At 36.8% G+C, this 21415-nt stretch overlaps 2 protein-coding genes, 1 long non-coding RNA gene and 1 pseudogene across 4 annotated transcripts; 3 read left to right on the top strand and 1 right to left on the bottom strand.

The window, feature by feature from the left end:
- The first annotated feature begins 563 nt into the window (after positions 1-563).
- On the top strand, positions 564-2977 carry LOC145092314 (ALG6, ALG8 glycosyltransferase family). The gene is made up of 3 exons (XM_079030238.1): positions 564-798; positions 1079-2512; positions 2579-2977. The coding sequence occupies exons 2-3, from the start codon at positions 1279-1281 to the stop codon at positions 2905-2907; spliced, it is 1563 nt and encodes a 520-aa protein (XP_078886364.1). The 5' UTR covers positions 564-798; positions 1079-1278; the 3' UTR covers positions 2908-2977.
- Positions 2978-6055: 3078 nt separating this feature from the next.
- Positions 6056-7595, top strand: EMB1923 (embryo defective 1923). The gene is made up of 2 exons (XM_079030237.1): positions 6056-6533; positions 6715-7595. The coding sequence occupies exons 1-2, from the start codon at positions 6185-6187 to the stop codon at positions 7416-7418; spliced, it is 1053 nt and encodes a 350-aa protein (XP_078886363.1). The 5' UTR covers positions 6056-6184; the 3' UTR covers positions 7419-7595.
- Positions 7596-9025: 1430 nt separating this feature from the next.
- Positions 9026-12043, top strand: LOC145092312 (G-type lectin S-receptor-like serine/threonine-protein kinase At2g19130 pseudogene; annotated as a pseudogene).
- A 2035-nt stretch (positions 12044-14078) lies between these two features.
- On the bottom strand, positions 14079-20200 carry LOC145092311 (uncharacterized). Of its 2 annotated transcripts, XR_013702486.1 has the most exons (6): positions 19435-20200; positions 19076-19129; positions 18918-19001; positions 18609-18826; positions 14507-14584; positions 14079-14357 (listed from the first exon to the last, which is right to left on the bottom strand). It is a non-coding gene; the product is annotated as an uncharacterized LOC145092311 (long non-coding RNA). The 2 variants fall into 2 exon arrangements; XR_013702485.1 differs by lacking the exon at positions 19076-19129 and having other exon boundaries at positions 19435-20197.
- Positions 20201-21415: the final 1215 nt, after the last annotated feature.

Raw genomic sequence — 21415 nt, 5'->3', positions numbered from 1 at the left:
TAAAAAAAATCATCCAAATTTAAACAAACTAAAAAGTTAATTATAACGAATTGATAAGATAAGTCATATTCTTGCTACAAAAAGACAATTTCTCTAAACAAAATTAGGTACACCATTTTTCGGTAAAAATTCAATAACGCCTTGTTCCCGAGTTTTTTTGTAAATTAATTAAAAGAAAAGGAATTTTGACGGAAAGAAAGGGAGGTAAAGGAAAATATTCATTATTCCGTGTTCCCGAGTTCGAAGGAAATGAAAGGAAATGAAAGGAAAATTTTAAGTTTTTGTGTTCCCGAGTTAGGAGGAAAAAGAAAATAAAACATAAAATTTTTCTTCCCCTCACTTTCTTTCCAAATCCGCCCAATTTGGGAGGAAAATTTGGAAGGAAAATATGACTCCAAAATCCTTCCCCTACCCTCATTTTCCTTCCATTAATGGAACTCGGGAACACGATTTTCCTTCAACACCCCTCACTTTCTCTCCGTATCCTCTCATTTCTCTCCTTTTAAGTTTAAGAACTCGGCAACAAGGCTTAAATCTATATATGATGTTAGCCCAATTTTAAGAAAGGATAACAGGCCCTCTTGGACTTGAGTTTCGCTTCTCTTGACTCGAAGTCCAGTTGCGATCGTCTCTTCCATCTCTCTCTCTCTCTCTCTCTCTCTCTCTCTCTCTCTCTCACACGCACAGATTTCTCGTCGTCGATCTCTGTGACTCTTTGTGTCGGACTCTCGTTCTTGAACACTTCGGTTTCCCCGCAGCATGCACTAATTGGATCACGCTCACCTCTCCCCCTGTCAAGTAAGTTTAACCTAATTTTGTTTTTCTCTTTGTTGTTGGCTATTACAATGTAAAATGGTCATGATAATAGCATATTATTTGAACTGATTTTCTTCGCAATGTTGTAACATTATTATTTCTTATCCTACTCAACGACTTTCATACAAGACACACTCTGTTAATTACTGTATATTCTAATTCCTCTGTGTTTTCACTATTCGTTTTGTTTGTTTACTTGTTGCTGGATTTGTATATGTGTATCAGGCTCTCATTGTTAATTTTTGGTCTTTTATTTTGTCAGCTGATTGAAGTGATCAGGTTTACAGGCCCTCAATGTTGATTGTGCAATTTGAATTTTGGCAATAACATGGAAAGATCAAATTCACTATGAGACCTTTTTCTGCAGTATAGTTTATTCCAGGTCTGCTTCAGTTTATCAATGATGTGGAGTGCAATGCAGCTAAATTAAACCCAACTGCAGAAAACCTCAATAGAGAAGCCATGAAACCCACAAAGCAGAAAAAACCACAACAATCAAAAGAAAAACAAACCCATCTCCAAAATCCACATGAACCTACAAATACCATAATCAAAGATCTCCTCTGGTTCTCCCTCATTTCCACATTCTTCAAACTTCTCCTCATCCCAGCCTATCACAGCACTGATTTTGAAGTCCACCGTAACTGGCTAGCCCTCACCCACACCCTACCATTATCTCAATGGTACACAGATGAAACAAGCCCATGGACGCTCGATTACCCTCCATTCTTTGCTTACTTCGAGTATCTCCTTTCCCATTTTGCGTCCCTTGTGGACCCCACAATCACAGACCTCTACAATGGCCTAAACTACAAATCCCCTTCAGTCATCATCTTCCAAAGACTCACAGTAATCGCCTCCGATTCAATCTTAATCTATTCCATTTACAAATTAACCAAAAACTTGAACTCAAAGAAACGTTTCTTGATCTGGATTTCAGTCATTTCATCACCTGGGTTATTGATTGTTGACCACATCCATTTCCAATACAATGGGTTTCTTCTAGGGCTTTTAATGGCCTCTTTAGGTGCACTTCAAAATGGGCATGACTTAACTGGTGGTTTCATTTTCGCGATTCTGCTATGTTTCAAACATTTATTTGCAGTTGCTGGGCCCGTTTATTTTGTGTATATTTTGCGACACTACTGTCGCGGAGGCTTTTTGAGGGGTTTCAGTAAGTTGATAACAATGGGAGTAGTAGTGATTGCTGTTTTTGTAACAGCTTATGGACCATTTGCATGTCATGGACAAATACAAGATGTTTTGAAACGTATGTTTCCTTTTGGTAGGGGATTATGCCATGCATACTGGGCTCCAAATTTTTGGGTGTTCTATATACTCTCAGATAAGCTTCTTGCTTTTGTGTTTACAAAATTAGGGTTTTATATCAAAACACCAACTGCTTCGTTCACTGGTGGGTTAGTTGGAGATTCTTCTCCTTTTGCAATATTACCTACAGTTACTCCTTTGGTAACATTTGGTGTTGTTCTTCTTGCTATTTTACCTTGTGTTGTTAAGATTTGGAGGAATCCTGACCCTAAAAAGATTGTTAGATGGGTTGCATACGCGTACACATGTGGGTTTTTGTTTGGGTGGCATGTTCATGAAAAGGCTTCTCTTCATTTTTTGATTCCACTTGCAGTTGTTGCAGTAGAAAGCATTCAGGATGCACGACATTACTTCATGTTATCTATAGGTATTCATGATTTTATTTGCATATTAATTATTGAACGCCATTAATGTGACATGTTTTTCTTTGCAGTTTCTATATACTCGTTGTTTCCTCTTCTCTATGAAGCTCAAGAATATCCTGTAAAAGTGATCTTGCTTCTTTTATATGTTGCTATAATGTGGTTTGGGTTTTCTTCTACATTTTCCGAGAAAAAAGATGGTGGTGTTGTTAGTGGATGGATAGAAAAGAGTTATATGGTTGGGTTTGTGGTTGTGGAGATATGGGGACAGTTTCTTCATCCTTTGATTCTTGGTGATAGATTTCCGTTTTTACCCCTTATGATTATCTCATTTTACTGTGCGTTAGGAATGATGTACTCTTGGATTTGGCAACTTAAATCTATTATTAGGTCTCATTGATGATTTTGTCAGATGATTGTTGTCGATTAACACATCAAATTCATATGTAATGTAACTCTTTACTGTGTCATATGCTTGTTGTCGATTTGCATTATTTGGACTTAAAAACTGGCTTTGTTTTTGGTAAATTTTGGTTATCAATTTTAATGGTCGAGTTTGAGGGTTTGATTTCATATGATCATATCAGAAGAAAGCATACAAGGAAAAGATATTGTTAGGCTTTTTAAGATGCATATATTATTAGTAAGTGTGGTTATTCTTGATTGGCAAAAATATTTTAGAATATTTAGCATAAATATTTTTTTCTCATTATTAAACATAAAATTGTAACCCAATTTGACACTTCAAAATCCCTATACGTGTGTGGAATAGAGATTTACTCGCAAATGTTTACAATTTTCTTTGGATCCTAAGACTGCATTAAGTGTAGCTCGTCTCGGATGTGCCACACTTGCCAACACCAACCCTAGTGTGCGCCAAGATGAGTTCGCCAATGGTGTAGCGTGAAGAGAGAGATGAGTAAATGTCTTTTTGACCAAAAAAAAGAGCATTTGACCATTTTTAAATAACAATAATGATAATAATAAGATTCTCATTATTTAAAAAAGACAAAATTGCAAGAATGGTCCCTGTGGTATGTCGAAAATTGTCATTTTAGGCCAAACAGGTTTGGACTAGCACTAATGGTCCAAAAAGTTTCATTTTGTTGCGAGTTTGGTCTATTTTGGTTTTAAATGACGATTTTGCCCTTTATATTTTGTTTTTTCAATTTTTTTGTTACAAAAATCAAAAAAGAAAAGAAAAAAAAGAAAAAAAATGCTCTCTCTCTCTCTCTACAACCTCTTCCCCTTCTACCATCTCCATCGTTTGAGTTCAAACAGCAGCCATATTTTCCGGCAAACACCAACAACTGTCGGATTTTCCGGTAACCACCAACACCAGTCAGATTTTCCGGCAGCCATCGCCAACCATCGCCACCGGTTCAACACCACCACCAACATCGATATTTTGGCAAAATCCATCACCACAACATATCTGAAAAGCTAGGGAGGACGACAGATCCATAGATCCAGATCCGGCGTCGCTACAAACCTGAGACATCTGGGTTCGATTTGACACACCCACAAACTCGAAAAAGACCAACGATATTAAACACACACACATACACAAACGCCACAACAGATCTGAAAATCTAGGGAGAGGAAGTCGTCGCCGCCACCAGCAAACCTCCGTAAAGAGAAAGGGTTTCTCTGGCCTGTTAAGAACGGACTTAGAAAGAGGGAGACCTGTTAAGAACGTCTCCTTCGTCAGTCACATCTGGAGTGTATGTAGATCTGAGAAATGGGGAGACCTGTTAAGAACGGACTTAGAAAGAGGGACAGACTGAGTCGGGTTTGTTATCGTGTTCTTCCATGTAGGATTTACAGAGTTGAAGTCGTCATCGGAGATAAAGGACAGCCCATCTAAAAACCCTAGCCGCCAAGAAACCCTTACTTCGAATCTTAATCTCCTTTCTCTCGTCGCCGGCTGTCGTGGTTCAAAGGGAGGGCAACAACGATCGAAGCGGGTATTTGGGTGGTGCTACCTGACCAGAAGGAGACGGAGGGGCAGCCTAGGTCGGTGGCAGCCACCGATGTCTTCTTCTTTGGCCAGTGGTAATCAACAAACAAGAGAGAGAGAGAGAGAGAGAGAGAGAGAGAGAATTTGTGTGTGTGAGTGAGAGATGGTAATTTTTTTTTATCTCTGTAATAAAAAAATGAAAAAAATAAATACAAAGGGCAAAATCATCATTTTAGAAAAAATTTAACCAAAATGGACCAAACTCGCAATAAAATGGAAACGTTTGGACCATTGGTGCTAGTCCAAACCTGTTTGGCCCAAAGTGGCAATTTTCGACATACCATAGGGACCATTATTGCAATTTTGTCTTTAAAAAAAAAAACAAACAAACTTAAAATTTTCTTAGAACCACTATAAATACACACTCAACACCAACATTTTATTACATATAATCTCATTTTCTCTCATAATCTCTTTACTTCCAGTTTCATCATGCAACCCTAAGAAGAAAGAAAAAAAATCCTCAAAATCCGACAACATGCCTTCACCAAATCCTTCACTAAACCCTACATCACCAATACCTTATAAACCCTCATACGATCAACCTCTTTACTCTCTCGTAAATTACCATTTTGTGGGAATGGTTCCAATTATGTATCAATATCCTCGGTACATACCTATTTCACAACAAAACCTTTTTCAAACCCAAACTACTTTCCAACCCCAAAACACCACCCTAACCAACCCCGCATTTAACCCGTTTGAGATGGTTTCCGAAACCCAATGTCCTTCTTTAACAAAATTTCCAAACCCAACCACGACCCCTACTTGATGAAGATACCGATTCTTCCGACGATGGGCCCATTTCACAAGCCGAAATCGGAAAAGGAGCCCATGCCACAACAAAGAGGAAATTGAAGGGCCCCACGACAAAGTTGGACCGCCATATAAGAGAATGTGTTAGCTGAAGCATAGTTTGACATATCATAAGATTCTACGAGAGGCAAAACCAAGATCGCAAAACTTTCAAGATAAGAGTGTGGAAAAGCTTTTTAATCCGATGAGAAAAATGTATTGCTCATATGAGCAAATTTATTCTGAATAGAGGACGGCTAGCAAAAATGTCATGGAGTATAATGACATTTACATGAATACCGTCCGCAATCCGCAAAGTGGTGTCAATGAAACGGACATTATTGCAAATGTTCGTGCCATTTACCAAGCAAGATACAACAGACCTTTTCCAAATGAGTCTTTTTGACTAGTTATGCACAAAAAAAACAAAATGGCTTTGTCTTAAATTGACAGACAAATTTACAGGTGCAAATTTCAAGATAAAACAAATCATCTGAGACAAACCATAGTCAATCTTCTGATAGTCATATCGGCTTTAACCTCAACAACGCGAACCCATAGGGAGTGTCACCTCGTCTAATTGGAGGCGATAATGCAAAAAAGAAGCTCAAACCTTTGGTCCATCTAGTAACATTGACGTTGTGAGTGAGTAGCTTCAAATGTGGGACACCAAAATTGACAAATTTTTAGAGAGGGGTGAAATCAAACAAAAAACTAAGTTGTCCGAGTCGGCTCATCGGACTGTTAGGCGGATCTTGACAAAATTCTGGATGCTTGTGCTGAATGTTTCTCTTTTTCCAAATTCTCATTCAGACAGGGGATAAGCATGGCTAAAGCCTCTTTCTAAACCCTAAAACTTCCGATGGCGATGGTTTCAACACTTACCTCTACATACCCATCTCCCAAACTTTCTCGGCATTCGATTCCACTTCCAAGAACGACATCAAAGTCTATCCAATCACGTAATTCTTCTACAGCGCTCCCTGCTAAGAAGAAATTGGGAATTTTTTCATTTGGTAGAAAAAATCTAGGGTTTGTTGTAAAATCAACATCCAGTGATGGAGAAGGAGAACAGGTAGAGAGTTCTACGTCAAAAGATGTTAATAATGAAGCCGAAATACAAGCGCGAGGAGAGAGCACGATGCCTGAAAGGTTTAGATACTTGACCAAAGAAGTTCCCGATCCTCCTATTAGATGGCCTTATTTTATAGGTAATTTTACATTTTCTTAATCTGTACATACTTTCTATGGATGTTTTTACGTGTCTATTTAGTGAAGTTGAATATGCATTTTTGGTGTTTAGAACTTAATCTCGATTTCAAGCTCAAATAGTGTTCGTGAATCATGATAGAAGCTGACATTTCTACCTTTTGTTTTATTCAACCAAATCAGCACTGGGTTTCCTCATCTATGCGTGGAGAACAGTCATATGGGAACTTTACAACTGGAAAAGAGCTGCAACATCTATACTTCAATTTCTTGGAAACCTTTCAAAGCTATTATTAGCTCTCATATTCCATTTCATAGGCGATCCAATCACTTCAATAATTAGAGCCATTGAAACTACCTTTTACACCCTTCGAGCATTCTACTCTCAAATAGTAGCATACACTCCCATTCCCGAGCTTTCAACAGTAATCATGTTGACTTCAATCATACTTGCCATCAGTGAAGTTGCATCTCCAACTTCAGTAGACAACCAATGGCATTTGTTAACAGTTTCTGGCCTCATCGGCTACTTTGCTGTGAAAGGAATGATTGGAGACCTTCCTTTTTGGACTATTCTTTTTGGGTTATTTTCTTATTCTCGTTTTATCAAAAAGAGAGATTATGTCTCCTCTGTATTGCCCGTTGCAGCAGTGTTAGCAGGTGTAGGAGAGCCATGGGTTAGAGTGGTGGTGATGGGTGGCTTTTTGGGTTTGTCTGTGTTTCAGTACTCAAAGAATCAGCCTGAAATAGAAGAAAGTGAAGGTGTTGCTACGACAACAGGGGACAGAAGGGTTCCTGTTCCTTTATTGTGTGCAGCATTAGCCATTGGTATACGTGTTGCTGCTAGGTGGGCTGGATATAGGCATTTGACATGGATGGTGGTTTGAGAGGTCTGTTTAGTTCAGTTTTGAATACTAGATGTAAAGGTATGGAGTTCATGCTCTTGAGGCTTTGGATTTGTTTAATGGGAAAGTGATTATATTGTTACTTAGCTTGTTGGATTTGATTATATTTGCTCCTATTGGAGTTAATATTCGAGGCAAATTGTTGTTTAATGTTTTTCATATCTTCTACTATCTTAAAGTAAATTGCATGAATGGTGGTCATTTTCTTTGACGAAGGTCTGAAAGATTACTTTTTCAAAAAATTCCAAAGCCGTCGTGCAACCCTATTTAATAGTTCCCACATCCCCACATTCCATTGATTGAAATCATTCGAATTTGTGAGACATCTCTATAATCAACATATCAAATTGTGGCTCTAATACCACTTGTTAGGAATAAACGAGAAATATTGAACACCCACATAAAGCTACTATATTTAACGTGGTTCTGTCAATATGACCTACATCCACATGGCAGGAACGAGTATTCTAAAATAGATAAACAGTACTGTGGTACTATCGAGACTGACAAAAGACCACTCAATTAAATCTTAGTTAGCATTCGCACTTATTTATAGACTGAGAATCAGACATCAAATCCTAATGGGTTATGCCCATCCATTTTTAGGTCCAAATGAATGTCAACCAATCGTAAGATCATGTAATTGCTTCTAGAATCTTCAACCTTGAGAGAATGTGCATGACCTCCTGCCATTTACCTAGGCGACGCATTTGGAAAGTTCTGGCACGCATCTGGGAGCGCAATCTCCATAGCTTTGGTGCATCCTCCAAGTTCTGAGCACATTTGACCATGCCGCACAATGCATTTGGAAAAGCTCCATGTTCCAGCCCGTTAGTCTGCCTCCGATGCATTTTTCTGTAGCATATTTGGTAATGCTTCAGCGCAATTGGCCAAATGCTCCAATGTGTTACCAAAAGCTCCAACGCATTCGGGGCTTTAATGCTCAAGTCACATTTAACAATTATTTAATGTTTTACATTGTTATTGGGTATGCAAATAGTTATTTATTTCGCTTGAATTATTATCATAATATTTTGCTTAACGTTTGAACTTGAAGGTTATCGACTTATAACACATTGATATGCCCCTTCACACCAACCTCTACCTATATGTACATTGATAATCCACCAGGTCAAAATGTGGATTTGTTTCATTCACATACAATTGGGAAATACTCAACTGAGCACACACACACACACACACGAAAGGAAACGCACAAATACAAGTGGTTCTTAGTTGCTAAGATTGTGCGGTGTACCAGTACCAAACACCATGGTGAGGTGAGGTGTCACTACGATGGTGCGGTTAGGTCCCTTGCGCAAGAAGAATACACCGTGCCTCTTTCTCTTTTTCATGCTTCATACAGTACTATTATTAGTACATTGAGAGGTGATCATCTCCTATTAATGAAAAAGTGAAAGGTTAGGGTAAAATATCGTGGCGATGAAGTTTTGAGGAAAACGTGAGTTGATTACGGCGAAGTTGTGACAGGGTATGTGTTTGTAGTAACATCAAAGTATTCCTACAAGGGTATTATTGTCTATTAATATTTTCTTTTCATTAGAAAGATTTAAAATAACAAAAAATTATTTTAAAACTGTTAAAAGAATTGAGCAAATTTGATATTTGGAAAGCTTATGACGAGGAAGACAATGATGTGAAGTTCGACATCTAGAAATTGACTTTGTTTCTAAATCTGTGGTTAAACCGTTGAAGGGAGTAGATATGACTTTCAAACATGTGACGGAATGAAAGAGTTATATCAATTTAAATTGACCCACTTGTAATATTATTATTCTAAGTGGGTTTAGCAAGTACTACTTTGTTGACTCGGAACCAGTCTTCTTTGACCCCTAAGAACTTCACCTTAGTCAGGGCTTAAATGCCAGATGTATAAACCCCAAGTAATACTGGTAATATGTTTGTGCATATGATTTAATATCTCTCATCTCTCAAATTCTGTACAAGTCATGTGCTTCTTCAAAGAAAGAAATCCGGGGAGGTTTCTGGTCCTCCTGTGTTTCTCTCTGACCATAACTCTCTCATCTGGAGCCAACACCATATCTGCAAACCAGTCTCTGTCTGGAGACCATACAATCATATCTGAAGGTGAACAATTCGAGCTGGGTTTCTTTAAAGCAGGTAACACTTCCAACTATTACATTGGCATTTGGTATAAGAAGCTCAAATCCAATCCTCTTTCCATAGTTTGGGTGGCAAACAGAGAAACACCCATCTCTGATAGATTTCGTTCAGAACTAAAAACCATTGATGGTAATTTGGTGCTCTTGAATGAGTCCAAGTCCCAGATTTGGTCCACAAATGTCACAACCACCACCACCACCACTTTGAACTCTGCAACAGCTGTTATTCTTGATAATGGTAACTTAGTCTTGAGAGACTCCGGTTCAAATTCAATTGAACCTTTTTGGCAAAGTTTTGACCACCCAACTCATACTTGGTTGCCTGGTGCTAAACTTGGTTATGATAATAGAACAAAACAGAGTCAGATTATTAGATCATGGAGAAGCAACGAAGATCCTGCTGTAGGACTATTCTCAGTGGAGCTTCATCCACCAGGTAAAGAGTATGTAAGCAAGTGGAATGGCTTCCAACAATATTGGACAAGTGGGGCTTGGGATGGGGAAGCATTTTATTTAGTACCGGAAACAAGGTTGGATTACAATTACATATACAGCTACCATGAAAATGTTAACGAGAGTTACTTCATTTATTCTGTGTATGATCCTTCCATTATATCTTTATTTATATTAGATGTTTCTGGTACAATTCAGCAATTAGCATGGTCGGAAAATAATAAAGAGTTGAATTTAATTTGGTTTGAACCTAAAACGCAGTGTGAGGTCTACGCATTATGTGGGTCTTTTGGGATTTGCAGGCAGTCTGGATCACCTTTTTGTAATTGCTTGACTGGCTTCAATCCTAGATCAGAGAGTGATTGGAATCAGAGTGATTTCTCCAGTGGATGTGTGAGAAAAACCGATTTGCAGTGTGGGAGAAACATGGAAAAGCAAGATTTTCTCAAGATTAGAGTCAAGAATCTGCCTCCAAATAACTCTGTAGCAGTTGGGAGTGCTGGAGAATGTCGTACCACCTGTTTGAATGATTGCTTGTGTAATGCTTACTCTTTTGTCGCTGCTCAATGTTTAGTTTGGGATGGAAATCTGTTGAACCTCTCAGAAGACGATGGTAGTGGGAATACAATCTACATTAAAGTTGCTTCTAAGGATCTTCCTCGTCCTAAGAAGAGTAATAATCTGATTGTTGTTGTTGGGGTGGTGGGAGGTGTGGTTCTTTTCTTGGTTGTAGTTTTGGTTTTAATCTATAGAAAAAAGAGGGTATCATTATCGGTGGGAAAGACGACAATGGAGGGTTTGCTGGTGGCGTTTGTCTACAAAGATTTGCAAATAGCCACCAAAAATTTCTCGGACAAATTGGGAGAAGGTGGTTTTGGTTCCGTTTTCAAAGGGGTACTGCTAGATTCGTCGATTGTGGCAGTGAAAAAGCTTGAAAGCATCAGCCAAGGAGAGAAGCAGTTCAGGAGTGAAGTCAGCACAATCGGTACTATCCAACACGTTAATCTTGTACGCCTTCGTGGGTTTTGTGCACAAGGTAACAATAAGCTGTTAGTGTATGATTACATGGCAAATAGCTCTCTGGACACCCATCTTTTCCATGGAAAACAAGTTCTAAACTGGGAAACCAGGTATCAGATTGCACTTGGAATTGCAAGAGGCTTGGTTTATCTTCATGAGAAGTGCAGAGACTGTATCATTCATTGTGACATAAAGCCAGAAAATATTCTTTTAGATGCTGAATTCTGTCCGAAAATTGCAGATTTTGGTCTGGCAAAGCTTGTTGGTCGAGAATTTAGTAGGGTTTTGACGACTATAAGAGGGACACGAGGATATCTAGCACCAGAATGGTTATCAGGGGTGGCTGTCACAGCTAAAGCAGATGTTTATAGCTATGGAAAGATGCTTTTTGAATTAGTTTATGGCAAGCGAAATACAGTGCCTTGTGAAGATTCAAGGAGTACATTCTTCCCTAGTTTGGTTGCCGATGTTCTTAATGGGGGAGGTGATATCCTGAGCTTGCTAGACAGTAGGTTAAACGGGAAAGCTAGTGTTGAAGAAGTCACAAAAGTTTGCAAAATTGCATGTTGGTGTATCCAATATGAGGAAGAGAGTAGACCATCAATGAGCCTCGTGGAACAGATGCTTGAAGGGGTTTTGGCTGTGAACATGCCTCCGATACCCAAATCTTTCACATTATTTGTTGATAACCCGGAGCCTATTATTTTCTTCATGGAATCACCCTCCAATGGGAGTTCACAGGCAGGCAACAATTCCTCATAATCGAAGAGCTCATCATCTTGAAGGTGATTTTCTTTATCTTTTGTGTTTATATTCACACCAAACATTGTATTGTTGTAGATAGGAGTCATTGACATTTTGTGGCAAGTTGATCATCGTTAATTTGTTATTTGTGAAAAGAATATAAGTTATTTTAGAGCAATAATTGTTTTTCTTTGCTTTCGCATGCCTACAACTATGGAAATTTGTAAAGGTATTTATTAGGCGATAGACACACGTTGCTTAGTCTTCAAGTCATTAATATATATATATATATATATATATATATATATATATATATATATATATATATATACACACACACTAGTGGTGGACCCGCGCAAAGCTGCGGGGACGCATAATTTCTTTCAGCAATATGTTTCGTTTACAAAAATATTATGTTCAAAAGAAAATACATGTCGAAGACAATAGAATCCAACTTTGATGTTAGTAGTTGTAGGGGAAATGTTTCATTAGTGTATAATTCCTTAATATACATGTCTACAAATGAACTTTTATACCAAAAAATCTAATAGGAATCGAAACAGAAACTTTTTATTTGGTGTGGTTCTCAATTCTCCCAAATCTATTATTCTTTTTATTTTCGGTTAGTAATTAGAACCGGGTAGGGGTATCATGATTCTCCAAATCCATCGCTTTCGGTTATCGATTATTTCAGTCCGAGGACGGTTTCAGAACACACGTCTAGAAATTTATTTGCATTTTGTTGTTAATTATCAAAATATTAAAAAAAAAAAAACAATTGTATCGTACAACTTTTAACATTTTTATTCAAATATTAATTATATTGGTAATTGTGAAGTGATCATATTTGTTAGGGCACTGATAAATTCACTTTCATTTTTTATCCATCCACTTAATATGTTTGTAATTTTCCTTTTATACCCTTTTTAAACCACTTGTCACAGAAAAACGGAGTAATACGTTAACATGGTTTCTCTCCCCATTTTAATTTTCTAACCTATTTTTTTATTTGATTTGTATACTTCGAAACCCATGACCTTATTTTTTGACCCAACCTTTAATTTTTTATTTTTACCTTATTTTTTTAGATTAATTTGATTTGTATTATATATATATATAAATATATATATATAATCTAAATAAATAACGAAATTAATTAAAATTTTAAATAAAAAAATGAAAAAAAAACATCTAGATATGAAAAAAGATAAATGACCATTACCAACTAAATGAAGAACCATACACAAATAGAAGTCTCGTTCACGTTCGTCCGATTTGTTTACAGTTCTAGTATATCTAAGCAAGCATCATGCTCACAAATAAAATAATGGACAGAGATTAGAGAAATGTTATTTAAAATTACAGTCTGTGACCGTTATTTTATTACCGCATTACCATCATAAGTTACATACATAGTCATTATGGTTGGTTTAATTTATAGAAGCTAAATTAATGATATATTGGAAATGAAAAATGAAATAAATGACAAGTTGAAAATAAATATATCTTAAAATTATGACAAAATTACATGTGGCCAATTAAATAAAAGAAAGACATGTGGCAAAATTATTTTTATTTATTAGGATAGATAAGATATATAAAATATATATGATTTTTACATGATTCGGATATATGTTGGTGTGGTGTTGTTATCACGTCTACATGTTTTTTTTTCATTTATTTTTTTAATTTTAATATATATATGTATATATAATCAAAATTAAAATAATACAAAAACTAAAAATACGTAAAAATTAAAAATTAAAGGTTGGGTCAAAAAAATAGGGGCATGGATTCCTAGTATACAAATCAAATAAAAAATAGGTTACAAAATTAAAATGGGGAGAGAAACTATATTAAGGAGTCATTGATTGTTTTGTGACGGTGGTTTAAAAGGGTATAAAACATATTAAGTGGACGGATAAAAAAATAGAAGTGGATTTATCAAAGCCCTATTTGTTAATTGTAAAGTAGGTAATGTTCTATGAAAACAAAATAACCAAATGCAAGATTGGTTTAAAATAGGAATAACATTTTGGAGATGTTTATTATATTGTTACCCAGCATGATATCTAATAAAATAACAATATATATTTAAGATTTCAATATCAATATGTAATTGTTGAACCGAAGGAGAACCACTAAGAAAAATATGAGTAACCTATTGTATATAATTAACATTTTCAAATAAAAAAGCAAACAACCACGATTTTGACTCCGTATTTTTATTATCTAACAAACTAACCAAAAAATAAATAAAATTTTCAACTTTAGACATAGATACAACAAATAACAAAATCATATTTTTCTGCCAAAGAAGCAGCAAACAAACTCCATTCTAGATGATTTCTCAGTAGTAATTTGTAAGAAACATAAATGGCAAGAAACTTTGTTAGAATAAGATACAAAACCCAATAACATTTGAAGCATCACACCACAAAATTAATCAGAAGAGGCGGTATGCAACTCCAACCAAGATGATTTATCAGTAGCAAGGTAGATATCCCGAAACAGCAACGAACCTTGTTAATCCTATGCGATTTATAGCCTTCACCAGAATCTAGATATATTTGCAAATCAACATCAACATCTCAACTTGTATAAAAATCATATTTTCAAGAAAAATAAATCAAAAATCTATAGCAAACTCACTGGAACAGCAAGAAAGAAATGCAATAACTAAAAAAACAAACCAGTAAGAACTCAAACCTGTGAGAACTTGAAACCACCTCTTTGGAATAAAACTCGTTAGAACTCTACCATATGAGATCACAAAGGAGTAAAATCCTGCCAAATAATTGTCAAAAAAAGGCCATTATTTTTTAATTACATATTACGAAGTATACACTGAAAAAATTGTATAACCATGTTGTTCTTAAAAGTATTAATCCTTTGCAACTTGTTGAAACAATGATCGTTTATTTGTTTTCTTGTGTAATATCCTGGCAAATAATTGTAACGCCCAAAGTTTTGAAGGCCAAGAAAGGAAAGAAAACCCTAACTTTAAGGGGGGGACTCGGCGAGTCCAAGGAGGAACTCGGCGAGTCCAAGCGGGATCCGGGTCGAGGAGTAAGTGACCGACTCGGCGAGTTGGCCAAGGAGACTCGGCGAGTCAGGTCCGTTCGAGGAAAACCCTAAATTCGGGACTTGGGGCCTATTTAAGCGCCTCATTCTCTTCCCTAGGGTTCCTTTACTGCCTCTTTAACCCAAAATGCCAAACTCTAGCCGTCATATCCATTGATTGAGTCAATTGTTGTCTTGAGGAGTGCATTAAAGCTTGGAGAAGGAAGAAGGATCTTGAAGGTGCAAGGAGGGGGCTATAGATCTGGGATTGGGAAGATATTTCTGAACATCTGAAGGTATTAAGTCGTTTCCCTTCCTTTAGATCTATTTTGGTTGTGAGTTTTGGGGCTTTTAGCCATGAGTAGTGATCCATTTGAGTTAGAAGTCGGATCTGGAGTTGCTACTTCAGATCTAAGTATATTTTGGTCTTGGAAAGCATAACGTTTCAGCCCTTGAGTTGGTTATGGAGCCTCTTTGCCTTAAACCCTAGTTTATGGTGTATTTTGCCTAGATCTCCTTCTCTACACGTAAAGTTTGCAACTTTACGTGAGGAATAGGCTTGAGAAGGGTAGATCTACAGTTTAGAGTCCATACATGACTCAAAAGTCCTCTGCATGTATAGAGATCTGAATGGACTCGGCGAGTCCTTTGAGCGGACTCGGCGAGTAACAAGAAGATGAGGAGGAACTCGACGAGTGGGATGAACAGCTCGTCGAGTCAGATGAAGTTGGGCAGAAACTCGGCGAGTTGGATGAACAAATCTGCGAGTCTGTTGAAGGTTGTCTTGGACTCGGCAAGTCTGTTCTTGGACTCGGCGAGTCAGGTCGCGAAACCCCAAACCCTTCAAGTTGAGACTCGAATCAGTGAGTCGAATGGAGACTCGGTGAGTTGGACAGGTCAGGACTCGGTAATCGGTAGACTCGGCGAGTCATGGACTGACTCGACGAGTCGAGTCGCGAATAGAATGACTCTGAACATATGAACTCGGCGAGTAAGGTTGACCTGGAAGGTTGACTTTGACCAGGACTTTGACCTTGACCAGAGTTGACTTGATTGTCTTTCGGGGGTCGGTTAGACTCAATGTTGCATTGATATTGGTAGCTCGGGGAGCGAGTGGAGCAGGAGTTCAGAGAGTTGTCGGGCAGCAGCTAGTGGGTTCATCAGTCAGTTCAGCCAGTGCAGGTGAGTTTCCCTTTGTACGAATGGGTCCACGGCCACAATGTCGGCCCATGTATTGATGAGTAGAAGACCCGAGGGTTAGCCCTAGGCACAGTATGCTAGTATGATATTCGAGACGAGGTCCAATGATAGAGGGCGGGTGCCCAATGAATGGTTTATGTGATAGTTTATACTTGTTGTCTGTGTGATACTTGTATGTGTCTGGTAGGGAGGTGAGTGTGGGCGAGGTCCCGTATCTCACCAATAGCAGAGTGTGGATGGTGTTCCACATCTCAGTAGCAACAGATAGGGGCGAGGCCCAAGTTAGGGAAAGAGTGAGGGTGGGTTGGGCCCGTAGCTCACTATCAGCAGGAGTATGGACGGGGTTCCATAACTCATCAGTAGCAGGACAAGGGCGGGGCCCAGAGATAGGCGAAGCCTTTGGACAAGATACGTTAGTATTTGTTTAGCTTATGTGATGTGATGTGATATGTTTATGTGCTATTATATGTTAGTGGGCGAGACCCTGTGACAGGCGAGGCCTAAGTGAAACATATCTGTATCCGAACGGGGCTCGAAGCCAGGTGGGGCCTGGAGAGGCGGGGTTGTTGTAGCGGACGAGGCCCGAGGTAGGGGGCGAGGCCCAGGATAGCGGGCGTGGCCCAGTATGTGCAGTATGTGGTTATGCATGGTATGTGGTAGGCTAGGTAACTCACTAAGCTTCGTGCTTACTGTTTTCAGTTTTGGTTTCAGGTACTTCTGGTAGCGGAGAGAAGGGCTCAGGGTGATCGCATGGCACACACCACAGATTAGTCAGTCTGGGAATGTTTACTCTGATAACAAACATGTATTTTGGAAACTAATACTCTGTTTATGTTTTGAAAGGATGAATTTGCTTAAAGTAATGTTTTATTAAAAGAAATTTTTAGTCTTAAATTTTGGGACGTTACAATAATTCTCAATTTAGCAACCATTGTTATAAACATATAAATAGATCAAAATTTTATTTAAAAAAAGAATTATTAATAACCAACATAATTATGCATAAAAAACATCAGATCAGATTGATGCCTTGAAGGAGCACCATTATCGATAGTGAGTAGGTGACAATACTTTGTAATTTATGCATCATTCACAATTAAAGACGGGGCTAACCTAGAGGCCTCAAATTTGTTATGACGAAGTAATTGTATTCCAATCCATAAGAGTATGATGCTATAATAAACAAATAAAATGAAGTATGTTGCTAACTCATGCAATTCATAATTTCAAAAGCTCATTTCATATGATTTTAAAAAATCATTTCATATAATTTTAAAAACTCATGCATATAATTATTGATCTTAATCAGTTTAAATAAAAAAAATGGAAAGATTATTCCTATATTTTGCAATAGTAATATAGTGAAAATTCAAAAAAAAAAAAAAAAAAAAAAGTGAAACTTTTGATCTAACGACCAAAAATTGACAAATGTTGCCATCAAAGAAACATGTACTTACAATAGATGCATCCTAAATGCCTTATATTTCAAGGTCAACTTCACCAAGGTCAAATTTTAACAGACCCACAAAAGTATGTCAAATCGATTAATAAAATAAAATATCTCAGATCCGTATCCTGCATCTACAATAAAAAAAAATAGCAATATAATTTAAAAAATAAAGAAAAACTATTTCTTGCATTTAACTGGAAAAAAAATAAGCGTAAATGAATTTAAAAAAAATTGCAACACACTTTACTTTCTTTATGAAAAGGCTTAAAAAAGGGCAAAGTGCAAGAAAGTTTTATCCTTTAGTTGATTCATCACAACCACGTACTTTACATGTTATCTTAGAGCATTTTATCTCTTCTTTCTACAATTTAAAAAAAAAAACAAATTCATACCATATTCATAAAATCTACTAAGTTATAGCATACTTTTTTATTTGTATCTACTACTGTCATGACAAAATGTTACCAAATTATACAAAAAGGATAAAGTATCATCGACCAATGACAAAAAAGTAGAAAGCCAATTAGTCCTGAGGGGGTTTCATGTAAGCACATCACACTTTTACTTGCATAAGAAATGAAAATTAATAGAATGGAAAGAATATCATTCCTTCAAGAAGGGTCAATTTCATTCCATCAAGCGAAATAAATATTTTCTTACGTTCAATAGAATATAAAAATAGTATATTTTAACAACCGTTTGATGCAGGGGTATATTAGTAATTTCACATGCTTGAATTGATTACCTTACTTTCTGCATTATATTAGTGAATTCAAGAAGCGGGGGCCTTAAAGGATAAGGCTCTTTATTTTAGGTTGCTCAAAGTTGTTATTTTTTCATTTTGCTCCAAATGGTTAGCCCTGCTCAGATGAGGATCATCTTGGACCAATATAATGTTACGTATAGAAGATGAATTGAAATAAATCAATATCTGTTACTAGATTCATGTAAATAAGAGTAAACTCTCTTAATGGATTGAAGGGGACATCAGGTCATACAATAAATTCTACAGCAACAACAAAAGCCAACTAAATCACAAGATTATGTCAAACACAAAAAAAAATTAATTGCAAAAAAGGAGATGAAAGAAAGCCTTACCTGATAGAAATCATCATAAGAGATGGTGTGGTACTGTTCCTTAATAGGCTCAAGTAACTTGACAACCATGTTAATGTTATAGTTGGCAGCATGGCTTAACTCAAGCTTGATCTTCATAGTAACCCAGATGGTGTCTCCATTTTGTACTAATGTCATTGTTGAATCCCTACCTGAATCATCATCATATCCCCAAATCAATAATACCAAGTGTCATACCCCTGCATACAAAGTAAAATAAATAAAACTAAACATATTTTTCCTAAAAATTTAATTATATAAAATTTGATTGTAAGCAACAAAAATTTTGACCTTAAGCAATCATATTCACTTGGCTTAAGTGCTTAACCTTGAATATGTAACCCTATCAAATATCAATCCAAGTTCCTCCATAGCCTGCAAGAATTTCATTTAAAATGTAAGTGCAGAAAAAATGGTGCATAAAGTAAAGCATTAATAAATGGTATAACCTGCAAGAAATTCCTTCTAATCACTTATCTAACACTGATGACAGGTAGCTTTCCCTAATATTTAATACACACATAAATGTCGATTATGTTCCAACATTACAAATCTACAAAAATAAATCATTTAGGGTCTGAATTTTATTTTTTAAAATGACAAATAAAAAGAAAATATGATAGCAAAAATTCAATAACACTACCAAGAAACAACAAAAACACATTTGATTCAAAAGATTTAAAGAAAAGAAAAGCAAACTTGAGACCAGGTTAAGAGGTGAGAGGAGTGAACTTGTGTTAAAGATTCTTTGAGACATTCCAACAAACATATACGATGCCTATTAATAGATCTAAATAGAAGCACATACCATAAATGGCAAAATTTGAAACCCATTCATATAATAGGTATTGAATGGATTCAAACCGTCGCCATTTCTTGAAATGCATCCGGATCATGTTGAACCCAACTTATTGTGTTGATGGCGCAGTGTGAGCGGTGGTTGTGAAGAAAATCAGAGGCGAAGACGTTGATGGCAGAGAGGAATAGAAGTGATGGATACGGTGGTGGTGACGTTAGGAATCCGAAATGGCGAATGGTATGAGAAGGCTTTTGCATGTAATTGAAGGCGGCTGTAAGAGGGAAAGAGACCCTGATGGTGCAGTCGATACGGTGTTGTAAAGATAGTGGTGAATGATCGACGAATGTCTATGTTAGAGAGAAGTGGTAAGGGGGTGATAGTGCCGACGATAAATTGCGGCTTAGGGTTTGAGATACAGAGCATCGTGATAAACAACATTGTGGTTTGCAGTCACATAATGATATGCCAAAAATAGCCACTCGCCCTGCCTTCAGCAAAGCATTAAAAGAGGAGGATAGAACCAGAGATGCAATTGTCGGAAGCAGGGGCGATGTGAAGAGGGGGCAGATAATGAAATCAGGGCAAGCCAAGTTATTTAACATAAATCCATGCGCCAAGAATGAGGAGAGTGCTGGTGGTGGTTGCATTAACTGATGAGGGAGATGATAGGGTCGGCAGCTTTCGTTTTTTGAGAGAATAAAATGAGAGAGTTTGTGAAGGAGACGGGAGCCGAAATATTTGGGATTCAAGATGGGGCAGAATCGATTGATTTTAGCCGATATATCAGGATTCTAAGAGGATTAGGTATGACTTGATCAACGTTTAAGAGCACTATCGGATCGGATAGTGTGCAACTAGATATAACACCATTTTGGTGTCACATCACATACCACATTATTAATGTTATAACACCAAGTGAGGAAACGATCACCATATTGTATCTTGTTATGACACTAACTTTTTTTCCATTTTATAATTTATTTTTTATTTTTTTAATTTAGACAAATATTTTTTAAATATAACATAATAAATCAAACATAATGTTTAAAAATTATAAATAACATATAATAATTTTTAAGGATTAAAATTAACATACAGATTAAATTACACAAAACATCCAAAAACAAAAAAGAAATAACATCCAAATTACAAAAAAATACAACGATATTCATTATCGTTATTGTTACCATATAAGATATAATCCGCCAAGTCTTTTCGAAGTTGTCTGTGTTTATTTGCTTCCTGAATGTCAACAACGCGATGCAAATAATATGTTGTTCCTGGTTAAAAGTGAACGTGTCTGGGCTCCGTTGGGATATAGTGTGCAATATTTCGCCATTTATCTTCTACTACCATGTTATGGATAAAGTTGGAAACTTTATCTATCTAAACATCATTGTGATTTAGATCTAAATGTTAGAGACTTAGACTTAATGGATTAAGTTGAAAAATATGCACTTTTGGTCCCATTTGATGCTTAAAGGCTAGATCTTGGTGTTTTGGACCATTCTAATAGATAAAGTTGGAAACTTTATCCATTAGGGAGCTTTTAGGATCCATAAAAATGTAATCTTGATCCTTCTATACCTTCCATTAGAGTATCATGATGTCTTAATGGATTAATAAGTTAAGGTTCTAGCTTTCAGACCTTTTTCTAGACATGGAAAGTCATAAAGGTGGAAACTTTATGACTTAGAATGATTTTGTGGGACTAGATCTGATTGTTGGATGAAAGGACTTAAGAGAATAAGCACTTAATGGAAAAGTGTCATTTGGTCGGGTACGTTGGACGTACCTTCGAGTACACTACACGTACTCATATGGGGTCCTGATTCTGGTTGGTAAGTACGCCATGTGTACGAGCTGAGTACGTTGGGCGTACTCAGCCTGAAGTTTGATTTGTTGACTTTGACTTTCGTTAATCGTTGACTTTTGACGAAGTTTGACCTTGGGCCAAACTTGAGGGTTTTGGCCTATTAACTAAGATTTT

This window comes from Lactuca serriola, chromosome 3, assembly GCF_051521515.1.
Source record: "Lactuca serriola cultivar US96UC23 chromosome 3, Lser_US96UC23_V15, whole genome shotgun sequence".
Lineage (NCBI taxonomy): Eukaryota > Viridiplantae > Streptophyta > Magnoliopsida > Asterales > Asteraceae > Lactuca > Lactuca serriola.
The sequence above is the reverse complement of the archived record's forward strand: the minus strand, read 5'-3'. Positions and strand labels throughout refer to the sequence as shown.

Excerpts from the sequence above, each read along its gene's own strand:
- EMB1923 (XM_079030237.1), top strand. The coding sequence starts at position 6,185 with ATGGCGATGGTTTCAACACTTACCTCTACATACCCATCTCCCAAACTT. Across the intron at positions 6,534-6,714 it reads TAGATGGCCTTATTTTATAG|CACTGGGTTTCCTCATCTAT; the intron begins GTAATTTTACAT and ends CAACCAAATCAG.
- LOC145092314 (XM_079030238.1), top strand. The coding sequence starts at position 1,279 with ATGAAACCCACAAAGCAGAAAAAACCACAACAATCAAAAGAAAAACAA. Across the intron at positions 2,513-2,578 it reads TTACTTCATGTTATCTATAG|TTTCTATATACTCGTTGTTT; the intron begins GTATTCATGATT and ends TTTTCTTTGCAG.